The 26,253-nt window shown below is 36.0% G+C and overlaps 1 protein-coding gene across 1 annotated transcript in view; it reads left to right on the forward strand.

The window, feature by feature from the left end:
- The window catches only part of LOC140744639 (uncharacterized), a 43,230-nt gene extending 16,980 nt beyond the window's left edge, over window positions 1-26,250 (forward strand). Inside the window, exons 20-37 of the mRNA XM_073076261.1 lie at window positions 1,010-1,031; window positions 2,686-2,853; window positions 3,676-3,863; window positions 5,361-5,569; window positions 6,521-6,556; window positions 6,894-7,042; window positions 7,425-7,551; window positions 8,469-8,632; window positions 9,092-9,217; window positions 15,272-15,344; window positions 16,029-16,129; window positions 17,606-17,716; window positions 18,637-18,754; window positions 21,540-21,677; window positions 22,713-22,816; window positions 23,654-23,755; window positions 24,475-24,566; window positions 25,675-26,250. Coding sequence (XP_072932362.1) covers window positions 1,010-1,031; window positions 2,686-2,853; window positions 3,676-3,863; window positions 5,361-5,569; window positions 6,521-6,556; window positions 6,894-7,042; window positions 7,425-7,551; window positions 8,469-8,632; window positions 9,092-9,217; window positions 15,272-15,344; window positions 16,029-16,129; window positions 17,606-17,716; window positions 18,637-18,754; window positions 21,540-21,677; window positions 22,713-22,816; window positions 23,654-23,755; window positions 24,475-24,566; window positions 25,675-25,852 — 2,206 coding nt within the window. The 3' untranslated portion in view covers window positions 25,853-26,250. The remainder of the gene's footprint in view (window positions 1-1,009; window positions 1,032-2,685; window positions 2,854-3,675; window positions 3,864-5,360; window positions 5,570-6,520; window positions 6,557-6,893; window positions 7,043-7,424; window positions 7,552-8,468; window positions 8,633-9,091; window positions 9,218-15,271; window positions 15,345-16,028; window positions 16,130-17,605; window positions 17,717-18,636; window positions 18,755-21,539; window positions 21,678-22,712; window positions 22,817-23,653; window positions 23,756-24,474; window positions 24,567-25,674) is intronic.
- The last annotated feature ends 3 nt before the right edge of the window (window positions 26,251-26,253 follow it).

The raw sequence follows: 26,253 nt of genomic DNA on the forward strand, positions 1-26,253 counted from the left end.
ATATCCACATACAAATGCTATCATTATAACACATACATTAACATCGCGCGCGCACACACACACACAAACACACATTTCCACATACAAACAATACAGATATTTGTAAACACACACACTCCAATCTAAATGATTGTATTGATTATTACATGATCGCGTGATTACATTTAAAATCTAATACAAACACTCATACACACAGTAACACACATTAATACGCGCATGAAACACACACACACACACGTATCACACACAACTAACGTTACAGCTGGCCTGCTATAAGGGACTTAATTGCGTATGTACACGGATGGAGCGCTTTTGAGATATGGGTTATGTATATATATGGGACAAGTCATCATTCTGATCCTTACAGAAATAATACAAATGTATTATACCCACACACTCTTATCCAAACACACACACATACGATGAGTACATAAATAATACCTACAGCACAAGTGTTTTCGACACCCATACATCCCGAATATACACAGTAAGAAAAGTTGTCTGATGCATATATGAATAATATAAATATGTTCACATGTACAGAGTCCAACCACAATCAAGTACAGCATAATTGTAATATGTCTATAAAATGCCACACATTTTAAGTGCCGTTGTATGATACATAATATATGTAGAGCTTCACTTTGCTTCCCGCGATGACAAATACACAAATATGCCGACACAAAACAGGCGACAAGATTCATTCATAGCCATGTAATTATTATTTGTCATACTTATAACTTTGTCACTTTGTAATTTGGTAAATTTGTAACTTTGTCAGTTTATATAAAATGTCGATAAATAGTGTAAAAGTATGCAAATGGATATGGAATGTATTAAAATATAAATTGTTCGTGCCTGAACGTTTTTATTAAGCTTTTATGAAACTTTTGTTTTTGTCATTTGTCTATTTCTCACTTTGTCATGTCTTCGAAACGTGAGTCACAAAGTTATATTGTCATTGACGGTTGTGTGTCATAATATTAATGAAAACGGTTTATATTTTTAGTCTGCTTAAAAATTTAACTGCCGTAAATTGTCTGAGAAAAAATGGTAATTTATTGTCTATATAGTACAAAGCAAATTTGTATTCGATCAAATTTAAAATATTATAATTGTATTTGTTTCAAAGCATAAATCAATTGATTGTACTATCAACTATTTATTTATCTTATCTTGAAGTATTGTAAGTGAATAAAATATTATTTCTGCTTAAACAATGTGATCTTGAGATGAAAAATTATGGTTATCAGATAAAAACGAGGAAATTTTGATGTCTGTATTTGAATTTTAAATTTGTTGTGACATTGAAATAATTTTCCAAAATTCTGGTAACTTGTATTCGTAGCTTGAGATCGAAGTTGTGTTATCTTTAAAATGCCGAAAATAATGTTTTTTTTTTCTTTTATTGTTCTACCCACATTTTGAATGTATTGGTATACCAACTACCTTCATTGACATAGTATATTCACTTACTAGTGACATCTATAAATATAGGCCTTGGTTTAAATAAAACTGGGTTCAGAAAACGAGAATAATTTCTCGTGAGTCCGTGGTTGTAGTCAAGTTTCTACTTAAAACGTAGTCAATAGTGCACTAAGATCGCCTAGAGGCGCCGTTTTCGAAATTCGGTACTTTTTTCAGCATATCACTTAAATGTTTCAATTAGATTTTTATTTTATTTTAGTTTTTACTATAATAATTTACTTTTGGATTGTAAACGCTAGTAAAATCCTAAACATAGAATACCTAATAAATTGTTATTTCAAAAATCTATTCTGCATTTAATTGATACAAACAAAAATAAATTGTGGTGCCGGCGACTTCAGTAATTTTAGTAATTTATGTAAATATTTAAAAATATTGTATGTAATTTAAAATTAGAGAATGATTTTTATTTCATGGTTTTGTTTTATTTCCAATCCTATCCTAAACAAACGTAGTTATTAAAATTACTAATAATAAACGTTTGCTGTACTTACACCTACTTCAATATTTAGAGTCTGAACATCTATCTACTCATAATTTACTTAAAAGTCTAACTTGGGAACCAATCTCAGGCGCGGACCCCTTCACAGGGGTCATGACCCTCCCCCCAAACCGTCTCGCACTTGGTAATTTTTTCGTGGGGGAAACCCCTGCATGGATTCCTCTCTGTTGCGGGGTAGCGGAGAGGATATGCTGGACTTAATAATCAAATGCCGGAATAAATAGTAAAATATACATTAGAAAAACTAGACAAAGTTTAACCATTTTTATATATTTAACCCAATGATAAGGCTACATGGTGGAAAGCAGTCACCGTCGCCTATGGACAATGGACATTTGAAACACCAGAGGAGTCGCCAATGTATCGCCGGCTTTGAAGGAGAGCTCCTTTAAACCCCTTTTGAAGAGCCCCATGTCATAGCCCTGAGGTTATACCTCGGGAGGAAGAAGGATAAGGGATTTTCCCCTGTGACCCAATTTTATGCTGCGATTGCGCCTAACCAAGCGGACCCTTTATACTTTTATAACTGTTTACTAAGCGTGCAATGCATGAAACAGGTCACTTGGTAATTTCTTTAATAATATAAAGTAGAAAAATATTAAAAAAAAAGGTTTTATTTTATAAAGATAAAACTGTATAAATAAAAATCAAATAGGTGCATAAAGGATTTTTTATAAAGTTCTTATTTGTAACAGATACTGGCATTATATTGGTTTATTGAGATTATGGTAAATAATTTTGTCAAATATTTGTCAAAGAAACTTATCAAAGTCAAGAATGAAAACCGAAATTTTTCAATACAAAAACTCAAAAGCAAAATGTATAGAATAGCAAACCATTGGAGTAACGCAAGGATTATTTTAGTTAGTAATTTAAGTTTTTACTGTAGACTGACTGGTCGAATTAGTGAACAGTAAGGGAAGTGAAGACTCGCGTGGCAGAGCAGTAACTACTCTCGGTCTGGTGCGCAAAGGGTTCCGGGTTCGATCCCCGGCCAGACATATCTAAATGACGATTTTACATATCTGTTTTGGGTCTGGGTGTTTGTGTGTTCATCTTTGTGTATGTTCAATTGTTCATGCCACACACTACACAGAATCTCAGTGTGGGCTTGTGAGTGAAGAAAGCGTTGTTTTTTAGTAAAATCTCTCACTTATTTGTATTAGATAGACTAGTAATATAGCAGTCCTACTGATCCAAATTGGGAAGTAAATGATACAAAGTGGTTGTTTGATCATTAGAAAAATTATAAAAGATTTTTTTATACTTCAAATAAATAAATAAATAGAAGTGCCTCCGAAGTCAAACTACGAAGGATTCTAACACTTAAAGCTTCGATGAAAAGCTCGCTTGATGCTTGCAAAAACATTTTAACGCATCTGTTATTAGTATCAGAAATAGGTGTGTCAGTATTGCTTCTGGAGCCATTTACAAAAGGTTCTTCTACAAGACTTCAATTAAAGTTTCCTTACTTTGAAGTACATGGAAAATAATGTGGTAGTATCAGTGGCGGACTAAGCTCGTCGGAGGATCGGGCTGGAAATATTAAATGAGGTTAAGGAAAAGTTGAACAAATGCATACACCACTTATAGATATTTGGAGCCCTCCACTCCCTAGTCGTCTACTAGTGCTTAACGCCCCTTAGTCTCCTAGTGGGTGGTATTGGTCTTATTAATCGTTATAGAATCGCCACCGCTTCGACGTTCATATAGTGAACGCAACCCGCGCGCCCGGCTTCGACTACAGCGTGAAGGAGCGGGACACGTGCCCGCCGCCGCCGCCGCCGCCCAAGCCGAAGCCACGTGACGACAGCATCTTCTGGGGCGCGCTCACTGTTGTCTGCCTTGCTGGTGGATTCGCTGCGTATGCTAGGTTGGGACTATTGCAATTACTACTTTGTGAATGTTGAAAATCACGCGAATCTGTTTCGGTGTAACTACTAGCTCCAAGAAAATTTAGTACCCTCGATTTTTGTGTTTTCTGGCCGTCAGTCGGCAATTATACTTTGATAATTCCATCAGGTTCAGAACGCACGCATCTCTATTTACTTAAGTTATTTGCCTGAGAGTTCTCAAAAATTGGTAAAGGTGTGTGAAATATATCAATTCACAATTAGCCAGTGTGTTTTTTATAATATTAGAGGAATAGAGCATGCAGTCCATCTGATGGTAAGTACCTAACATGCCACCCATGGTCATCAGTAATCAGCCCCATATAAGATCAGAGTCCTACCCGAGGTTGACCACAGATGCGCCGCTTCCCCTGATGTTTAAGCTGGAATTCTTCGAAAAAGTATGTCTCCCTTACCACACCCTTCAAACCACAACACATAACATTTAACACTGCTGTTGTTAGGCAGAATTAGGTGTGGCGGTGGTGCTGCCGGAATGGAACCACTGAGAGCTCTACCACCATTAAACTTCGACCTGAACCATATTCATTCTGAGAGATTGGAATTTTGTGTGCTCTTTTTTATATTTTCTAAATTAACGGCAGCAGACTTGTAGGTGTACCATTGCTATTTGTTACTAAAATTTGTGTCTAGAGACGGCTGCGTTTGTCTAACAAGAACAGTCGTAATTATACAACTTTAGAAGTAACATATTATCAATTTTATTTCGAACTACCATTACATATATTAAATCACTATAAAGTCTACGCTATTATTATCTTCATCGATACGCAATCGATCGGTGATACGCAACACATAGATTACTAGCTGACCCGGCAAACGTTGTGTTGCCATATAAATAAAAAAATGTTAAGGGTGAACAACCCTTATCACTTAGGGGTATGAAAAATAGATAGTAGCTGATTCTCAGACCTACAGAATATGCATATAAAATTTGGTGAAAAAACGGTAAAGTCGTTTCGGAGGAGTACGGTAACTAACATTGTGACACGAGAATTTTATATAAGACTAGCTGACCCGGCAAAGGTTGTGTTGCCATATAAATAAAAAAATGTTAAGGGTGAACAACCCTTATCACTAAGGGGTATGATTTCTATTATTCTTTTGTATGGAATAGTTAATACTGTTAACTTTTTTAATTAGGGATGACTGAGAGTGTTATAAACGTAGGAGTAGACAAATACAATCAGAAAGCTTTGAACTGCTAAGCTATCGGGAGTTACACGTGTCATTGTGAGTCAACCATAAAAGATAGACATATGCTGTCGTGGGATAAGTTTTATATAATTTTAAGGAGAACATTTTTGGCATCAGTATCGATCCCTAATCACCCCCTGATAGTTATTTTGGAAATATATTTCATGTACAGAATTGACCTCTCTACAGATTTATTATAAGTATAGATTACCTAAATTAATTATCACCTAAAATATCACTTAGTAAGGACTTTTTCTCAGGCGTTCGCCAGAGATACGCGACTGGCTCACCATCCACTTACCATGGTTCGACGACCTCATAGCGATTGTTTACGAAGAAAACATGTCCTACAAAGACTTTGCGGAGTTGTGCATTGATGATGCGAAGAAGTATTACAAAAGTTTGACGACTAAAGATGATAACAAACCTAAGCAATGCTCCATGGAAAGTACGCCTAAGCTGGTTCGAGGTTAGAAATGAAATGAAATATATTTATTTTGTATAGGCCAACGACGGCACTTACAAATTGTCAGGTACAATATTTAATTTATTCTTAAACTACTACCGGATCGGAACGCGACCTCTACTGAGAAGATCCGGTAAGAAACTCAGTGGGTTTGTCTTTTTTTTTAATAATAATTATTCTCTTTTTTTATTTATTTCATATTTGATTACTTAACGAACGTTCATAATTATTAACATTTTTTTTATTGTTGGAGCAGTAGCACACAAATATGTAGCCTTTCTTGTGATAAAGCAGTAATAGCAAATAGCAATAGGTTGAAATTCTGCCCATAATCGAAGTCTCCAAGGCTCAAAACCCAGGCACGCAACTCAGAATTTTCAAACCTGCACACCTGAGAGATTTATACAAAAAAAACAAACGTAGGTACCTATGTCAACTCTGCTAATATGCACTTGGCCAACGCGGTGGCCTATGGCCTGATCCTTCTTATTCCGAGCTGAGACCCGTGCCTAACAGTGATGACTTGGGGTAAGAAACCTTCGCCACTTAAGAGAATCTATAATCAGTCCCAAGAGCGGCGCCACCCAACACGAGCAATAAAGCTTCAAGGGTGCTTCCAATCTTTGTCTATTAAATAACCCTTTTTGTCGACCGCAATTTTTTATCTTGATTTTTTTTTTAGTTTTGATCCCGGGCAAGATTGGAGTTCTTGAGGAGTTAGAATAGCCGTATAATTGTCTCTCCCTTTATTACAGTCTTAATATTTTAATATTATTAAGAAATAGAGGTGGCAGATGACGTCACAGGTTGAAATAGGTTTTTACCACCTACAGGCTACCAAAAACTAAAACCATTAAGAAGGTCATATTGCTTATTTATTAACGTTAAAAGTTTCATTCTTTGTTCCGTGGTTATGTTATTGCTTTATTTATTTCATTATGTCATTTCTTCTAGTTGTCCCTGATCCACCAAAGGAAGATATAATTGTCGGTAAGATTTATTAAATTTTATTTACTATAATACGCTTGTGATCATTTTTTTATAATATAGGAGTAGCAGACGAGCGTGCAGTCTAACTGATAAGTGGCTATTGCCGTCCATAGACATCTGTAATCAATCACAGATAGAATTAGATATAGGAATATCGGGTAGGAACCTGAGGTCGGCAAAGAATGTCTCCCTTATCACACTGTACAAACCAAAAAACAGCAGCGTTTAACATTGCTGTTATTAGGTAGAAATAGGTATGGCGGTGATGCCATCGGATTCGTAACGCAGAGGGTTCTACCACCTTCGAAATGTGTGTTTATTATAATTCATATTACAGGACCCAAGCAACCGCCAGTGTGTGAAATACTCCCTCCTCCCGTGATTACCAAAAACATCTGTGAAATTGAAGAGTGTCTAAGAGAGTTCGGTGAAACGGCTATAAACAATTATAACAGTGCGAAAGAAGCTTGTGCTGCTTATAATAAGGTAGAACTTAAATATTTGAAGTTTTTCAGGGTTCCGTACCCAAAGGGTAAAAACGGAAACCTATTACTAAGTCTCCGCTGTCCGTCTTTCCGTTTGTCACAGTGCTCTATCTCTTGATTTGCTTGACCATAAAAGCTGGACACTTAAAAATGTTTAACAAATGTCTATTAAAAATAAAAATATTATTTTAATAAATGGGGTAGGTCCGAAATATCTGAATTTTGCTTTTACTCTTGCATGCCCCAATATATGTCTGATCACAAGCAAATATTTAATTATTGGAGACATTTCAGTCGCAATGTCCATTCATTTATCATTAAAGTAAATAATTTCTAACCATACTAAGAGTACCTATTTCAATCATTTTTTTTGTCTATTTCAGTTAGTTGAAAAGACGATGTTGGACTTTTCGATTCCGAAAGTGAAGGAATTGCACACAAAGATGGCGGAACGCTTGGACGCCACTAGAGATATGGTGGAGAAAGCTGTGTATGCTACCGCTCAAATGGGTAAGAGAACGAAGTAGGTAACCATACTCCGATTCATAATTAGGTATCCAAAATGTAAACAAAGGTGTCCAAAATGTAAACAAAGGTGACCTGTCCAGAAAATACGTTTCAAAAGGTAGGTTCTTATTTTTGACGATATTAAAATAATACAACGATACTAAAATAATAATCTAAAAAAAAATAAGATCAATTCACATTTTCCAATATTTATATTAGCTCAATTTCGTTCCATACAGTAATAATTATAAAAAAAAGGTTTATTAGGTAGAAAATTAAAATAAGATATTGGTAACATTATTATTCAAAATAATTTTTGTGCCGCTTATTTTTAAGTTTCGTAGATGATGTTATTCATTTTCGTGATCGTGGTCGAACTCGAATGTTTTCACGTTTTCATAGCGCGTTTGGACATTTAATTCTGAATCAGACTATAAATAGACTCCTGATTATTAATTTACTAGGAATTAGTTTGAACTTGTCATGGTCTACGGAGGTGGATTGATCCAGATTTCAATCTTATTGGTTCGGACGATATCCTCGCGTAAGATCTATACTTATTTATTTGTATATATTTGATGGTGGTTCCCTTTGTGGTTCAAATCCGGAGGCCTCAGGTTTTGAGAACGAAAACTAATATTTTCAAGTTTACCTTATTTATAATATGGGAGTAATAGACTAGCATGTAGTCCATCTGTTGTTAAGTGGCTACTGCCGCCCATGGACATCTATAATCAACCCAAGATAAGATTAGTTTACCACTTGAGGTCGGCCACAGATGCGCCGCTATACCTGCGGAGTAAGTTGGAACGACTCGAAAAAATATGTTTCCCTTACCACAATCTTACTAAACCAGAACACAACAGCTTAACACTGCTGTTATTAACAGAAACAGAACCACCCAAACACCTTTATTCCAGATGAACTAACCCGCTACCTAGAGTGTGGTGTGGAGGCCTCCCGTGACGCTATCGAGAACACCAAGTGCCTGATGAGTGACTACCACAAGCGGATCAAAGCGGCACTCATAAAGTACCAATGGGAGAATGACTTGTCTGTCGCCCTTGATGATAAGTGGCAGAAGGTATGACGTCATCATCAACCAAACGTCAATGTCTTGTAGAATGAAAAGAGTTTAAGGGATAGTAATAGACTACTCGTATCTATTAAACTAAATGTGGAATAGTAGACTTCGGAAGCTTTAAACATTTTTACATAATATAGAACGCACGCGAGCATGCGTTCCACCGCTTTCACCTGATAATAAGTAGCTTCTGCCGCCTATGGACATCTGTAATCAACCCCAAATACGATAAGAGTATTTGAGGTCTTCGTATTCCTGGAGAATAACTTGGAATGCCTCGAATAAGTATGGCGGTGCATTTGTGGCCGACTTTAGGTAGGTATATCTAATCCTATCTGGGGTTGATTATTGTTGTCTATGGGCGGCAGTAGCCACTTACCATCCGGTGGACTGCATGCACGTCTGCTACTCCTATATTATAAAAAAAAAGTGCGACAGGCAGTTCATTATATTTTGTAGGTGGAGGAGCTTATAAACATGTACGCTGACGAGAACCAGACAATGTTCTCCGGCCTTCAGTACGCACAGAAGAAGCTCCAACTGAACGGGGATGCGGACTTGTTGTTACACCACACTTATAGATATGTAAGTAGAGAATTCAGTCTCAGCATAATCAAAACCCGGGATGTCGGGATTGACTACAGATAATCCTTCAATCCCAAGATAGTTCCGGGATTTTAGATAATGGAAAATCTGAGTTTGAGTAGGTAGAGCTCGCGCCAAACTTCTAGTCCGTTCTGAATATAGAAACGAGTTACGTCGCAACAGCAAATTGTAGATATTAGCAAAATGAAGACATGTTCTCCGATCTGAAGACCGGTACGCACATAAGAAGCTCCAACTGAACGGGGATGCGGACTTGTTGATACACCACACATATAGATATGTAAATAGATAATCTAAAAAACAAATGTTTTCAAAGGTAAGTGAAGTTACCAATTCGCACTTGGCCAGCGCGGTGTACTATGACCTAATCGAGAAGGATAAGGCCATAGTCCACGGCTGAGAGGAGACCATTCTGAGAGCAGACTCGTACCCAGCAGAGGGACAGTAATGGGTTGATGATGATGATAAAGTAGATAATTCTATCTGGCATAATCAAATACCGGTAATAAATAAATACTTATAGATAGGTAAGTAGATAATCTAAAAAAGTTTTGAAAGGTAAGCAAAGTGTATTCGCACATTCGCATTTGGCCAGCGCGGTGAATTATGGCCTAATCCTTCTCATTCTGAGTCTCCTACCCGTGCAAGTGTCTATCTATTACGGTTTAAGAGATACACCTGTTACAGACGCATAGGCTGTAGAGCCTCAGTCATTAATAGGCTTCTGTTTTTACCTTTTGGGTACGAAACCTTAATAGCCCTTTTTACTATATTTTTTTGACAAAATTAAATCATTTAGAATTACGTCATCCAATCAGTCTAAAAAGTTAAATATTTAATTTAAATTTAAGTTTAATTGAAATGAAAAAAATCATAATATTTATTTAACTTGGGTTATGGGCAACGAAATTAAAAACAACGATTGTTTGGAACTAGTAAAGACTTTATTCTTCCTCAATACAGCGACAGCCATTTGCAAGAACCATAGACCAAGGCCATAGAGTTAAATTTTATTTTTCCTAATACTCCCACTACAATTTAACTCCATTTACAAGTTAATAACAAAAAAAAAATCAATTGACATCAAATAAAATCTGATCTCTTAAACAAGTAAAACTTTGAGTGGGTAATGCTTTAGTCAAAATGTCTGCTAATTGACAATTACTTGGAACATAATTAATTTTAACTAAACCCATATCAACGGTTTCCCGTACAAAGTTATATTTGACATCTATATGTTTAGTTCGCTTATGAAACCCGGGATTCTTTATCAATCTGATGGCACTCTGATTATCTACATATAATGTGATACAATCATAACTTTCACCTAAATCAGACAATAACTGCTTCAACCACAATATCTCTTTAGTACATTCACTAGCAGCAACATATTCAGCCTCTGTAGTGGAAAGAGCAACGGTCTTCTGCTTCTGGCTGGACCATGTGATTGGTCCCCCATTCATCATAAACAAATATCCTGTAGTGGATTTACGTGTATCAATATCATTAGCAAAATCTGAATCTGAATATCCAACAAGATCATTGCTTTCTCCACTGTACTTTATACACAAATTTTTAGTCTTTATTAAATACCTAATTACACGTTTAAGAGCATTTACATGTTGTGGACCTGGATTGGTTACATATCTGCTTAATACATTAACAGCAAATGAAATGTCTGGCCTTGAGACAGAACACAAAAACAATAAACAACCTATAGCTTCTCTATAAGGAAAATCAACAACAATTTCATCAGAATTCTTTGAAATAATAACATTGCTATCTGCAGGAGTGTTAGCAGGATTTGCATCACTCATACAAAACTTCTCAATAATCTGATTAATATAATTTTCCTGATGAATGTATATATTGTTATTAATATGTTCTATTTGCATGCCCACAAAATATTTGAAATTTAATATTTGAATTTGAAAAGCTTGTTTTAAATATTCAATTATCTCTTTTATAAGTTGTTCATCTGATGATATTACAAGGGCATCATCAACATAAATTATTAAGAATACTTTAGTACCATTAAAAAGGCCTATGTAAATACACTGATCAGCCTGAGATTGGACAAAACCATATTTAAACAAGAACTCGGTAAATGTTTTGTTCCAACATCTAGGTGCTTGCTTTAAACCATACAGTGATTTATTTAATTTCAATACAAAATCACCTTTAATTGACAAACCCTCAGGTATATCTATAAAAATATCCTCTTCAAGATGCCCATTTAAAAAGGCAGTCTTTACATCAAACTGTTGAATTCGTAAATTATTCTTTGCAGCAACAGCAAGTACAACTCGAATAGAATCATAACGGGTTGTTGGAGAAAATATTTCTTGATAATCAATATCTTTTATTTGATTAAATCCTCGTGCACATAAACGAGCCTTATAGCGCACAATTTCATTATTCTCATTCTTCTTTAAGGTAAAGACCCATTTCGTAGTAAGGGTTCGTTGATCAGACCTTTTAACTGCAGTCCAAGTTTTATTTTCTTTATGTGCTAACAACTCTTCTTTGATAGCTTCTGACCATTTGTTCTTTTGTGGACTATTCAATGCCTCTGCATATGTTTGAGGCAATGATAGCTCTACAAGATTTGCTTCATAATTTCTATTGATACGTGGTCTCAAATTAACTGTGTGTGCTGTTGTATCTAACAATTCTTGTGATGGTTCATAGTCAGGGTCATCAGTGTTACTCCCATCACAACTAAGCATGCTATCTTCACTATCTATTGCCGAACTATTCACTAGAGTATCATCCAATTTATTATGCGCATTAGATTCTTGTGCTCCACTTCCATTTATATTTGAATCTTCTTCATCAATAATACTTATTTGTGCAATATTTTTCCTTATGCTTGGAATATGATGTTCATCAAACACTACATTTCTAGAAATAGTTATTTTCTTTGTATCCATATTATACATTCTATAGTTGATGTTGTCGTAGCCAACAAGTATCATTTTCCTGCTTTTCTTCTCTAACTTTGTTCTTAATTGATCTGGAACATGAACATAGCCAATACTACCAAACACCCTAACATGTCCTAATTGTGGTTTGATCCCGTTCCACAATTCATAAGCTGTTGTATTTGGAGTTTGAGTGGAGGGTATTCTATTCAATATATATGTAGCACATTGTACAGCTTCTGCCCAAAGCTCCAATGGAACATCACGCGCATATAACATTGAACGTGCACTCTCTACTATGGTACGATTTTCCCTTTCTGCCCGTCCATTTTGTTCTGGAGTATATGGAGCAGTACGCTCATGAACTATCCCCTCTCTGTCTAAATACTCAATAAAAGCTTTATTTACATACTCTGTTCCATTGTCGGTATGTAATATTCTGATATTATGCAAAAATTTATTTTTAATCATAGCATTGTACTTTTTTAAGACTTCCAAGACATCACTTTTGTGTTTAATAAAATATACATGCCTGTAACTCGTTGCAGCATCCTTGAAAAGTACAAAATATCTCATACCTTGAACAGACGAGATACTCATAGGTCCACAAACATCGGAATAAACCAGGTCACCAGGCTGTAGTTCACCTCGCTCAGATTTGTGAAATGGGAACTTGCTTTGCTTCCCATATGCACACGCTTCACACACAAACTTACTTTGTCCATTGTCAATCATTTTTAGTCCTGTCACAACACTATTTGCACTCATGTTTTTAATTTGTTTAAGATTAATGTGTCCTAACCTTTCATGCCACATTTTCATATCACTTTGACTATTTTGAACTAAGTTACATGTATCTGGAACCACTGTTTTTATATTCAACTCGTACAAATTGTTTTCTTTAATACTTGCACTCATCACAACCTTATTATTTTTGTAAATCAGTGCACTTGTGTCTTTCTTCACAATAGAGTATAATTTTCGTATTATCACCCCTTCAGAGAATAAGTTTCTTCTTAAACTTGGAACATATAACACATCATGCAGTTCACTAGTCTCCCACTGTTTATTGACATATCTCTGTATCAATACTTTTCCAATGCCAGATACTTCCACACATTGTTTATTTCCCAATGTCAATGTCTTCTGGTTACATTCAGAGAGTTCCAAAAAGAAATCCTTTCTAAAAGTCATATGGGCAGAGGCACCGCTATCTAAAATCCAAATATTCTCTTCAGTATTACATGAATTATTCTCCACATAAAACGCTAACATATCTGCACCTTCTTGCCGAGGTTTTCTAGTATTGGATTTTTTAGGAGCACGACATTCTCTAGCGAAATGCCCCCTCTTACCACAGTTATAGCATTCAAACCTATGTTTACTTGACTTATTACTCTGACTTGTATTTCTGTCACTCGCTACTTGTTTACTTTGTTTTGGCTTTGTTTGCCATCCTTTATTGGCAACAAGGAAAGCTGTCTCCTGCTCTTCTTCACCTGCTAAGCTCGCCTCTTCATCTAATAAACGTGCAGTTAGGTTAACAATAGTCTGTTGTTTTGGATCCAAAGACATCCATGCTTGTCGCAGTGCTCTATACTTCGAAGGTAAAGTTCCCAGTATCTTAGTTATGATTGCCATGTCGCTGATAGCTTCACCACTTTCTTTCAATTGTTTAGCTAAGGTTTCCACTTTTGAAATGTGTTGAGCTATACTGTCAGATGGTGACATCTTGTACTGATAGAATTTTTCGTGGATTAACATTTTGCACAATTCACTTTTTTGTTCGTAGATTGTTTCTAATTTTAACATAATTTCAGCGGCAGTTTCACAATTTTCTATAAGAGTTATCTGTTTGAAATCCATCGAAGAGGTTATGATGAACATTGCCATGCCATCATTTTTGAGCCATTCTGTACACTCTCCATGAGGTTTTGGTTTCGAAATATCTATTCCTTTCGCTTTTAGAGCACATTTTATCTGAAACTTCCACTGACGAAAATTATTTCCATCAAATTTTTCTAGATTCATTGCCCGCCTGGAATCCATGTTGCATTTGTTCTGTCAAATTTCTTTCAAATACGATTGTAACTTTTTCTATGCAACTTTCTTCTGTATTTTTATTTTCAGAGTATCCTGGGCCCATAACCACTTGGGTTATGGGCAACGAAATTAAAAACAACGATTGTTTGGAACTAGTAAAGACTTTATTCTTCCTCAATACAGCGACAGCCATTTGCAAGAACCATAGACCAAGGCCATAGAGTTAAATTTTATTTTTCCTAATAATTTATTAAAAATTAAGTACAGACAGTTAATTATAGTTTCTTTATTAATACAGACAGAAATTATAATATTTTGCGTTTCTATATAGGTACATAAGTTCATTATTTATTATTTAAATTATAATTCAATGCTAAACCATTACACAAGAAGCGAATTCTGACCTCTTTATGACATCAGCTCTGACTTTAGTTATGACGGTAAGATATTGTTATAAGTTATGAATAATATTGGCCAAGTGCAAGTCGAACTCGCATACTGAGGGTTCCGTACCACCAAAATGTTCATTTTTTTTCTTAAGTAGTTGTTATTATAGCAGCCATTGAAGTAAATGCATTGTGAAAATTTGAACCGTCTACCTATTACGATTTAATAGATAAAGCGAGAAACGTCCAAAAATAGCGGTTTCTATATCGAGATACCCATTTATTTCAACCTCTTTCTATTTTTTGGATTTTTTGTTGTAGCAGCCACCTTTATACATACTTTAAAAATTCAAGTGTAACACAGTTCAAGAGATAGAGCGCTGCGACAGACATCGAAGGCTAATAATTTTTTGACTAATTTGAATTTTGAATGTAATTTTTAAGTTATTAACAATTAATATTTAATTTACAATATTTTAATTAATTTCACTACACTAACGCATTAGGTTGACGTGTAATGTTAGATGAAAGTTTTTAGTAAATAAATAAATAAATAAATAAAATAAATAAATAAATAGGATTCCCTTTTTACCCCTTAGTTACGGAACCCTAAAAAGTTGATACAACACCTTTGACATGAATTGTCTGGTAGTATATTAGTTACGTAATACGTTTTTCAGACGCAAAAACTGAAAGCGGAGCTAGAAGAGGTCGTAGCGGGAATGTCTGAGAGAGTCGATCGTGGAATTGAAAGTGAGAATATATGACATTTTAATTCCAATTGCGGAGGGTAATGTTTTTTGGATCTATGTGGTCGTATTTTTTTAAGGTGGTAGAACTCTTTGTGGTTCGACTCCGGCGGCACCACCGCCACACCTATTTCTGCCTAATAACAGCAGTGTGAGGCGCTGCTGCGTTCCGTTTTGAAGGGTGTTGTAAGGGAGACAGACTTTTCCGAGGCGTTCCAGCTTAGCCCTCAAGGGTAGCGGCGCATCAGTAGCCGACGTCAGGTAGGAATATCTAATCCTATCTGGGGTTGATTACAGATATCCATGGGCGGCAGTAGCCACTTACCATCAAGTGGACTGCATGCTCGTCTGCTACTCCTATATTATAAAAAAATCTATGTATGTCTACTTCTTTAGCACGCCTTACATCGCAAATGGCTTGAGGGATTGTTGAGATGCCGTTGGATTCGTCCGATATATCTACGGTGAATAATTTTAGGCAAATGTTTTTTAATGCAGGTCAAATATAGATATGCAGGTTTCCTCACGATGTTTCCTTTCACCGTTTAAGCAAGGTCCAAAAATCAGAAGTGTGTGCCTGGGATTTGAACCTTGGACCTCTCGATGGATAGGCTGAGTTTCTTAAGCACTAGGTTATCATTGCTACGAGGTAGCTCGTGTGATACGAATTATATTATAAATATTACAGCTCTATGCCAAAGTGAAAAAGAAAAGAAAGCAAGGGATTGTCTCATCGACTCCGCTATCAAACGGAGAAGAATGGATATGGATAAAGAGTTTAAACAAAGGGTAATTTATGACACAATTACAGTATTTACACGCTTTCTACAGTCTACACTCACAGCACCACTAGGATTCCTTGTATCGTGGGTGCTATGGACACACACAGAGACAAATACACAAACACCCAGACCCAGAAACTGAAATTTAAATTCATTATTTAGATGTCTGTCCGGCCTGGGATCGAACCCGGGACTCTCGGCGCGTCAGAACGGTATGGTGACCGCTCCGCCACGCAGGTCGTCAACTGTTGGGTATAAACAGTGGGTCGACTCTGCAGGCACACCTGTTTTACCTTATAACAACAGTGTATGGCAGCTGTGTCCTGCTTTGGTGATGTGGTAATGGAGACATACTTTTCCGCGAGGTTCCAACGTCCTCAGGGGTAGCGGCGCATCTGTGACCTACCTCAGGTAGGAGTCTACTCTTATTTGGGCGTGATTACAGATGTATGAGCGGGAGCGGTTACTTTGAATTAGGTGGAGTGTATGTTTATTTTTCATTATAAAATAAAATACATTATACTATCTGTGATTTGTAGGTAGCATTACCACCAAGCTTATTCTGAATTTTAATTTTCTTAATTTCGAGAAATATATTAATAATTAATGTTAAATAGTAGTCATTATTTCATATATTTGAGAAAAAGTTATAAATAGCGTTATAGCTAATATATATTCTAGCAATCATTATAACTGTTATTTCAGTTAAGTTATTTCTCACGTCTATGGTATATATTAAAGTACGATCATTAATGTTAAATAGTATTGTCATTATTTCATATATTTGAGAAATAGTTATAAATAGCGTTATAGCTAATATAATAATATATTCTAGCAATTATGATAACTGTTATTTAAGTTAAGTTATTTCTCACGTCTATGGTATATATTACAGTACGATCATTAATGTTAAATAGTATTGTCATTATTTCATATATTTGAGAAAAAGTTATAAATAGCGTTATAGCTAATATATATTCTAGCAATCATTATAACTGTTATTTCAGTTAAGTTATTTCTCACGTCTATGGTATATATTAAAGTACGATCATTAATGTTAAATAGTATTGTCATTATTTCATATATTTGAGAAAAAGTTATAAATAGCGTTATAGCTAATATATATTCTAGCAATCATTATAACTGTTATTTCAGTTAAGTTATTTCTTACGTCTAGGGTATATATTACAGTACGATTATTAATGTTAAATAGTAGTCATTATTTCATATATTTGAGAAAAATTTATAAATAGCGTTATAGCTAATATTTATTCTAGAAATCATTATAACTGTTATTTCAGTTAAGTTATTTCTTACGTCTATGGTATATATTACAGTACGATTATTAATGTTAAATAGTAGTCATTATTTCATATATTTGAGAAAAAGTTATAAATAGCGTTAAAGCTAATATATATTCTAGCAATCATTATAACTGTTATTTCATTATAACTTATTCTTACGTAAATGGTATTTTTTACAGTACGATGACCTAAAAGCGTGTAACGAGAAAACAATGAAAGATGCATTGCAGAAACAGTGTGAAAGACACCAAGAAGTATTGAAGCAGAGACTAAAGCAAAAGGAAGACGATGTAATAATCATTAAAGTTTATCGTTTGCTTAGATCTAGGGTTACAAAAACAGCTATTAAAGTAGAATATAATTGTAGCTGTTTTTTTTTATTTTGTAGGATTATAGCTTTTTTTAGGTGTTATACTTTGTATTCTCATATCTATATATAAAATGAATTATTACAAATGAACAAAATGAACAAAAGTAAGTATAATAATGTTCGTAATATAAAAAAAATATTCGAAGATTTTCGAGACTAACTTTGAAAATTATTGCGACCAGTTGGAAAGATTTTTTTAGTTTGGAGACCTGAGACCTGAGGGTAATAGGGTTCCAACTTTTTTATGTCACTGCTGGATATGGCTCTTTCTACATACCTGCAAAAGGAATGTAGGTAGATGTAGTGACATTTAGAAAGTGCTCTGTAAAGAACCTATTTTGAATAAAAACAATTTGATTTGATTTGAAGGGTATATCAAGATGATTCAATACAGATTGGTAGAGAAAGGTACGGTTTACTGGCCATCACGTGATGGTTTGAAGCTCTTCATAAGGTTCCCGACAAATTTTATTCCAAAATTGAACCCTTCTCACTCTAAAAGAGGATTTGTGCCCAGCTGTGGGACGGTGTAACAGCGACTAACGTTAGTAGCCGGGGCTGGAGGCTTACGTCCATTATTAAAAGTCAAACTGTTCAGATTTTACCAAAGATTGAAAAACAATTTCTAGTATGAAGATAAAATATTATTTATTGCACACAATAGAAGTTAACTATAATATATACACAATTATATAAGTTAATCGTATCCATAAAGGAATGAAGAATAAACATTCGACAGATTAATTATTAATAACGGGTTTTAACTTGCTCTTTGAAGCATGGAAACACGTGTTTAAGTGCAGTTGTTTCTTTTTCTTTATCTTTCTTCTTCAAACACAGATGATGAGTAATTTCAACACGATGGTGTCGGAAAAAGTTGATGCAGAAAAGAAGGTATTCATTAGACAGCTCAATGACATGGCACTCAAGTTAAAAGTTGTTGAAGATAAGCTGAACGGTAATGTTTTATCTATTTTCAAAAATATAGACAATAATTTAGAAAATGTAATGTATTGTGCATTGACTTGATTCAGCTAAAGGTAGGCTAGCTAGTAAGTTGATGATTGCATGAAGTTGAAGTAGTCTTCTTATATGGAGAAATAGGTTAATGGTATGAAATCTCCGAAATCAGTTGAAAGTCAGTTAAGATTCTATCTTATTTTTGATTTTTTCCGACCTCTAAAATGCTAGTAACAGACATAAATACATCATTTTGTATTGGGGAGAGGAGCTTAGGTCCTTCTATTTTTGAAAATTGGCCACCGCAGAAATTTGACAAAAACAGCAAAAAATGATTAATTGGATAGTTTTTACCTTTCGAACAGATCGTAAACTTTGTTAATTATAAACTTTTATTTTGCCTTTTACAATAACATAAACTTACAATAACATATACTATAACTATATGTTATTGTAAAAGCCTAAGATTTATCGGTAAAAACAGTCAATACATTATACGCCTCTATACGTAACATCACTAAATTTTACCTTGAATGAACATTTTTATATGTAATATAGAAGTAGCAGAGAAGCATGCAGTCCACCTGATGGTAAGTGACATCTGCGGCCCATGGACCCCAGATAAGATAATACTCCTATCTGAGGTCGGCCTTCAGATGCGCCATTACTCCTGAGGACTAAGCTAAAACGCCTAGGAAAAGTATGTCTCCCTTACCACACTCTTCAAACCAGAACACAGCAGCGTCTAACACTACTGCTATGATGCATGACATAGGTATGGCGGTGGTGCCGCCAGATTCGAACCACAGACGGTTCTACCACCTTAAATTAAATAGTGCTATCATTACGCAGTGACAGTAAAACTGAATTATGTTTATAAATGTGTGTTTTTGAGGCAATTGATTCACACGCAGTCATGGTTCATAGACCCGAAACAGGTTTACAAATTGAGTTCATAAATGTGAAGGTGATAAGTGAAATATTTACTTAGTAAATTGTAATTTATTACTTGTACTTTAAAGGATTTCACTAAAAAGTTTGTGAAAAAACTAAATAAAGACTCACAGTCGGTTTACTTTGCACTCAATAGTACCTAGTAAGTAATGCGAAGTTCTTTGGTTTTGCGGGAACCCTAAATATTTTGAAGTAAATAACCATAATTCGTTAATATACTTTTTCTTTATCTTTGCGTTATAAACGTTACCAAATTTGAAATCTGTTTTGCGGTTTCCAAGATATTTCTTACATAAAACTTGGTCAAAGTGATAAATATCTTCAAAGGCTTGGATAAAGTAATAAATATATAAATAAATATGTAAACATGTATAGATATAGGTTATACAGAGATACAGGTTCAGTTTTCCTTGAGCATAATTATATTTTTTGTACTTTTATAATGATGCACATTGCACATGTCGAAAAATTAGGGTAAAATTAGATAATTTCCGACGTTTAAGATTAAGACATCGACATCGGGTTTTTAAGGAATATATCAAGTTATTAATTTCTTTCGGGGGCTATGCCCTCACAATGGCACCTAACAATTGTTAAAATACAATTATAAGTATGATTTAAGAATATTAGCAATATTTGTTTTACAAAATCGTGTTGCATAGAATTTTTTGTTGCATTATTTAAGCTGTAAGTTTTTATAATATACTAGTAGCACACGTGGCTTCGCTCGCGTTTAAAAAAAATAATATACATATAACTGAAAATTTGTTTCTTCATTGGAATGAACGAGGCGTTATCTGTCGAAAATTGCTCGTACCAACTCAGAAACCTTCGCGGGCTCATGCACAACAACTTTGCTTAAGTTCATCACAAGATCAAATGCATAGTTTACGATTGTATAAAGGACATACAAACATTCATCTTTACATATATAGATTGTTTTGTAGAAGAGTTACATACGAATAGTTTTCAATTCATCGTATACGAATTAATCAACGCAATTGACCGTCATACGCAGTCACGCTTGTCAATAAGAACTGGTTCATGCTTCAAGGCGTTTGGTCCTTCGAGCCGGATATTGAAATATCTAGTGGAAACGTCGATGAAATTGTAATGAATTGCGCGGTTTCTGTTACTGTACTTAGTGGGTATAGTCCGACATTTTTTTCTATGCGGTTTTCGGAAATATACACCTATGTTATATGGTCATTGTATATGTTTTTTTAAGGTGGTAGGACCCTTTGTGGTTCGACTCCGGCAGCACCACTGCCAAGCCCATTTCTGCCCCATAACAGCAGTGTTCAACGCTTCTGTGTTCTAGTTTGAAGGGTGTGGTAAGGGAGACATACTTTTCCTAGGCGTCCCAGCTCAGTCCTAAGGGGTAGTGGCGCATCTGTGGCCGACCTGAGGTAGGGATATCAATCCTATCTGGGGTTGATTACAGACTTCAATGCGCGGCAGTAACCACTTATCATCAGGTGGACTGCATGCTCGTCTGCTACTCCTATATACTTATATAGAATTTTTTTTTATCAGTATATGGCCTAGGTATTATTATAATTTCACTCTTAAATTAGTTTAGGTGTCAAATTTCTTATGCTTATAGAACTGATGCTGAAAACCTCTCATGTGGCAGACAAGGTTTAACAACTGCTACGAAATGATAATGCCGGACCGACAGCGTAATGTGCAACTCGAAACATGTATTTTGTATAAACACTAACGGTCACCCATCCAAACGTCGACCGCGCACGGCGTTTCTTAACTTTGAATATCGGATACGATCTGCGCGATGATGCGAGCTTCATCTTAATCTAACTTTTCTTTAGCGCGGTTGAAGGCTGAAAGCGAGTCGCGAAGATCGCAAGAGCTGTATATCGCTGGTACATCGCTTCTCGCTGCTATCAAGAAAGGCGAGCCGTACGTCAACGTTGAGAAGGAATTGAAAGCAATCGAGAAGGCGTCTGGTAAGGTGTAGTTCATAGGTTCGTGGTTCATTTTTAAGCATCATCGGTATACCAAACTGCCTTGTAACAGCAGTTGCTTGAAAATGCAGTCCGTCTGCAGCCTTACACAAAGCGTACCAACAATGCATGTAAGGCTAACAACGGTAACGACACCAATCAGGGCCGGATTTTGGGGGCTTCCACAATACAGAACATAAATCCAATTTTGACGATGATGACGACGGGTCTGCAACATATAAGTTTCTTTATTCCAAACAGTAAGTGTATAGGCGATAGCGATGTCACAATTATTTCTATGACGTCCCGTCCATGAAATAAATTTATTTGCTTGAAATATTTTTTTGATAGACTCGCCGGAAAAGACGTGGTTTCTTTTAATACCAAAAATAATAAGGGGACGCCACTCCTTTGTTGTCCCAGGGCCTCCATACCATCAAGCCCAGCCCTGACTCCAATCCTAATTGAGGTTGAATAACGATGTCTATTAGAGTAAGTGACCACTTGCAAATCGACTGCAAAACAATGATAAACTATATTAATATATTAGGTTACATTATATTGTCCCTGTAGTTCCGGGACTAGAATAGGGCTACGGTAACTCCTGCCTGTCGTAAGAGGCGACTAAAAGCGGGTTTCCGGCGTTGCGGGCGGCAAGAGTGGGAGCTCGAACCGTCCAACAAGCAATCCCGGGAAGGACGGCGGTGTGTGTGGCATCATACCGTCGTGAACACCAGATGGTGCGGGAGGAGCGAAAACTGCTCCCCCAGGGGAGAGCCCGATCGGGGCATCGCGCTTGGACTCCGGTTGCGTTCCGTCGGAGATCCCGGAGTTCTCCAACAAGCGTTAAGGACAGCCACCGGGGGGGTTTTAGTGCGGTAAGAATCCCACATAACCCGGCGTCGCTCCCACGTCGTCGGGTACCTTTTGAAGGTTTCCCCCTGGTTAAGAAAAAAAGGTTACATTATATAATAAAGATTATAAAATCATAAATAAATTAGGAAGTATGTATAATTACCTTAATTTCAATTAACTTAGGCGACGGCGACAAACTAGTGGCAACAGTGTTGAAAGCAATACCACAGTCTGTGTGGGAAGTCGGCGTGGTCCCTGAAAGTGTGCTTCGGGAAAAGTATCGGGAGGTACTTAACTGACTATTAATTATAATTAGTGACTATTAATTATAATAATTATTATAAAAACAATGGGAAGATTTTTGAGTCTTGATTTGATTCACCACCGCTGCACTTATGTCTGCCTAATAATAGCAGTGTTAAGCGCTGCTGTTTATTATGTGTTGTTTTCAGTTAGGTAAATAATTGTATATTAAAAAAATAAAGATATTCTTCATTCGTATTTCACTAATTATATTATTGCATTACATACCTATATCATCGGAGTGCATAAAAAATAATTGGTCCGCCATCTCAGGGTGTCCGCCATATTGGGAATGACGTCACTAAGCGTTTTTTTATAATATAGGTGTAGCAGACGAGCATGCAGTCCACCTGATGGTAAGTGGCTACTGCCGCCCATGGACATCTGTCAACCCCAGATAGGATTAGATATTCCTACCGGAGGTCAGCCAGAGATGCGCCGGTACCCCTGAGGACTAAGCTGGAAGCCCTCGGAAAAGTCTGTCACACCCTTCAAGCCGGAACACAGCAGTGCCTAACACTGCTGTTATTAGGTAGAAATAGGTGTAGCGGTGGTACCGTTGGAGTCGAACCACAAAGGGTTCTACCACCTTCAAATAATGCTAATGGTGTATAGTCATCCAAACCAAACGTATACAAAATTTCATCTCAATCGGTAGGGGTTATCTGGTTTAAAAATTAGTTGCAATACCCCTCACCCCCTCACTTATAAACTAATATGGCAAGTGATATAAAAACTTGTAATAAAAAATAAAAATTCAAATCACGTTCAGTACCTACAATTAACTAATTTATGGAATTTGAAAAATAAGTTTATTTAAGATGGAGAAAGTGGCGCTCAAGGTGGCGCTAGTGGAGCAAGATGGCGCGCCACTGCCGGTCTACATGTTATCCTGGCTTCAGTCTAAATTTTTGTTCATGAAGGTATGGTTTTGAGAACGGTTAGTAAAATATTATAGCCCAGTACGTTTGAAGGTGGTAGAATCCTCTGTGATTCGCCTCCAGTGGCACCACCGCCATACCTATTTCTGTATAGTAAACGCAGTGTTAAACGCTGCTGTGTTCTGGTTTGAAGGGTGTGGTACGGGAGACATACTTTTCCGAGGTATTGTAGCTTAGTCATCAGGAATAGCGGCGCATTTGTGGCTGATACTAGGTAGAAATCTAATCTCAGCTCTATTTTAATCGCTTCTTGTGATAGGCAGAGGAAACCGTAGCTGAATTCTGTCCTAAGAGTGCGAGAATTTTGCTACATATCTACATTCTGGATTGAATTAATATTGGATGGAATAATAGGGGGTATGTGTGATCATGCATCATATAGCCGGTGATAACCTCGAGAAACTGGTTACCGGTAAGATCGAAGGAAAAAGACCTCGGGGACAAAGTCTGATTCGTTGCTCTGCCTAAGTTCGGACATCACTCCACACCACATTTCATAATGCTTTTGCAATAGCCGAGAATCACAATAAGTGGTGCAATATCATCCGAAGGACTGTGTTTAATGAGAATCATGGCGGTCACGACCCTCAGAAGTCAGGAAAACGACTAGAAGAGAGAAGAGAGTATGATCATGAACAGTTGACCACCCAAAGAAATTTCTATAACCATTTGAATATGTCCATAAAATATGTTTGTTTCAGCTATCAACTATCCCTCAAATTGAAATTGATAAGCCGCCAATGGATCCGCCCTTTAAGGATTTAGATACATTCGATTTATTGCAAAGAGCCAGGTAAGAGAACCAAGGTACCACCAAGGTAGCTGAGTATATTAAAATATTCATTAGGATTACTCTATTTCATTCTAACTGCAGAATATGGACAGATCTCTTTACACACTTTACAGGATGTTGGCCAGCTCTTTTCATTCTCGAAAGGTTGGATAAAGATTTCATGATTGTTGAAATACTTGTACACTTTTGAGAATATTAGAAAATTCGAAAAGTCAATAAATGACTGTGAAAACGTCGTAATTTATCTAAAGGTGTCAGAACCCTTTATGGTTCAACTCCGGAGACTAGGAATATAAAAATAAAATATGAATTTGTAATGAGTAAGGTAAGACAGACATACTTACCAGGCGTTCCGAATTTAGTCCTAAGAGCAAAGCCTTTGTAACCGAACTCAGGTAGGACTGTTATTTTGTCTGGGGTTGATTTCAGATGTCCATATGCGGTAGTAGCTACTTACCATCTATGTTCTGGATTTGGCTGTTTGTATATTTGTCTTTCTGTGTTTCCATGGCATCCACGTTACGAAAAAAAATGTACTGTTGGGTTGTGAGTGTAGAAAGCATTATTTTTAACCGATATCAAAAAAGGAGGAGGTATCTCAATTCGAATTTATGTTTGTTCGCGGATAAATACGTCGTTTATGAACCGATTTAGATGTTTTTTTTTGTAGGAAAAAATATATTTCAAAGGGGGCCTTATTATAAGGAAATCAGGGTCTGATATTGGCAGACCAGAGAAATTGAGGGGAACTTTCAAAAATCGTAGGGGCGACTAACGCGCTCGTATATCAATATTCAATATGAGCACCGACTTCAGAAATATGTACTAAACCAACATATTTTATTTGAATTATATTTTACTTTGTAGTGACATAGAAGTTGGTTATATTTTTACGCGCTTTATATTAGCTTCACTTGTATGTTTGTCAGTGAGTAACTCCGTTTTTCAGTAGAAATTGATCAACATACATCCTTATCTTACCCTGTATGTATGAAATAATAAAATAGAATACCGAAAGCTTTTTAGTTGATTTTATTATAAAAGCGTGTTTTTTTAGTTTTTTGAACTATATTTATTATTTGTTCAATTTTTTTGTATGGCTCTAAAGTTATTGGATGGAGCGCGGCAACGTAGCGGCGGCGATACGGTACGTCAGCTCGTTGCAAGGAGCGTCGCGCGCGGCGGCCGCCTCGTGGTTCGAAGCGGCGCGCGCTCACCTCGAGACGCGGCAGGCGGCCGAAGCGGTCCTAGCGCACGCTGCAGCGCTAGCCCTGCAGTATATATAGCGAAACGATCCATTTCTATGGAAACGAAAATTGTCAGTAACGAAGAGGGTATCTACCCATCTACCCTCATTCTTCATCTACCCTCTACCCTCTTCAAAATTATCCAATAATTAAGTTTTCAAAATTATTAGTACTCCTTCATTGTGATTTAACAGAAATATTTTTGTATTATTTATTGGATTCGTAAGTTTTGTGACAAATTTGAAAATTTGTAACTATTAAGTTTTATAAAAGATAAAAAATTGGCAACTTGTCAATTTGAGAATATGATAAGTATTGAATACATTTTACGAGTGTATTTTTTTACACACGACAAGTTATTTACTTTGTTATCGCTGTTTAATTAAAAACTATGATGTAACTTAAATTGTGAAGTAAGCAATAAAAATTGTAAATTATCT

This window comes from Epargyreus clarus, unplaced genomic scaffold (genome assembly GCF_041222505.1).
Source record: "Epargyreus clarus isolate Ecla_fem2 unplaced genomic scaffold, WU_Ecla_fem_2.2 ptg000002l, whole genome shotgun sequence".
Classification (NCBI taxonomy): Eukaryota; Metazoa; Arthropoda; class Insecta; order Lepidoptera; family Hesperiidae; genus Epargyreus; species Epargyreus clarus.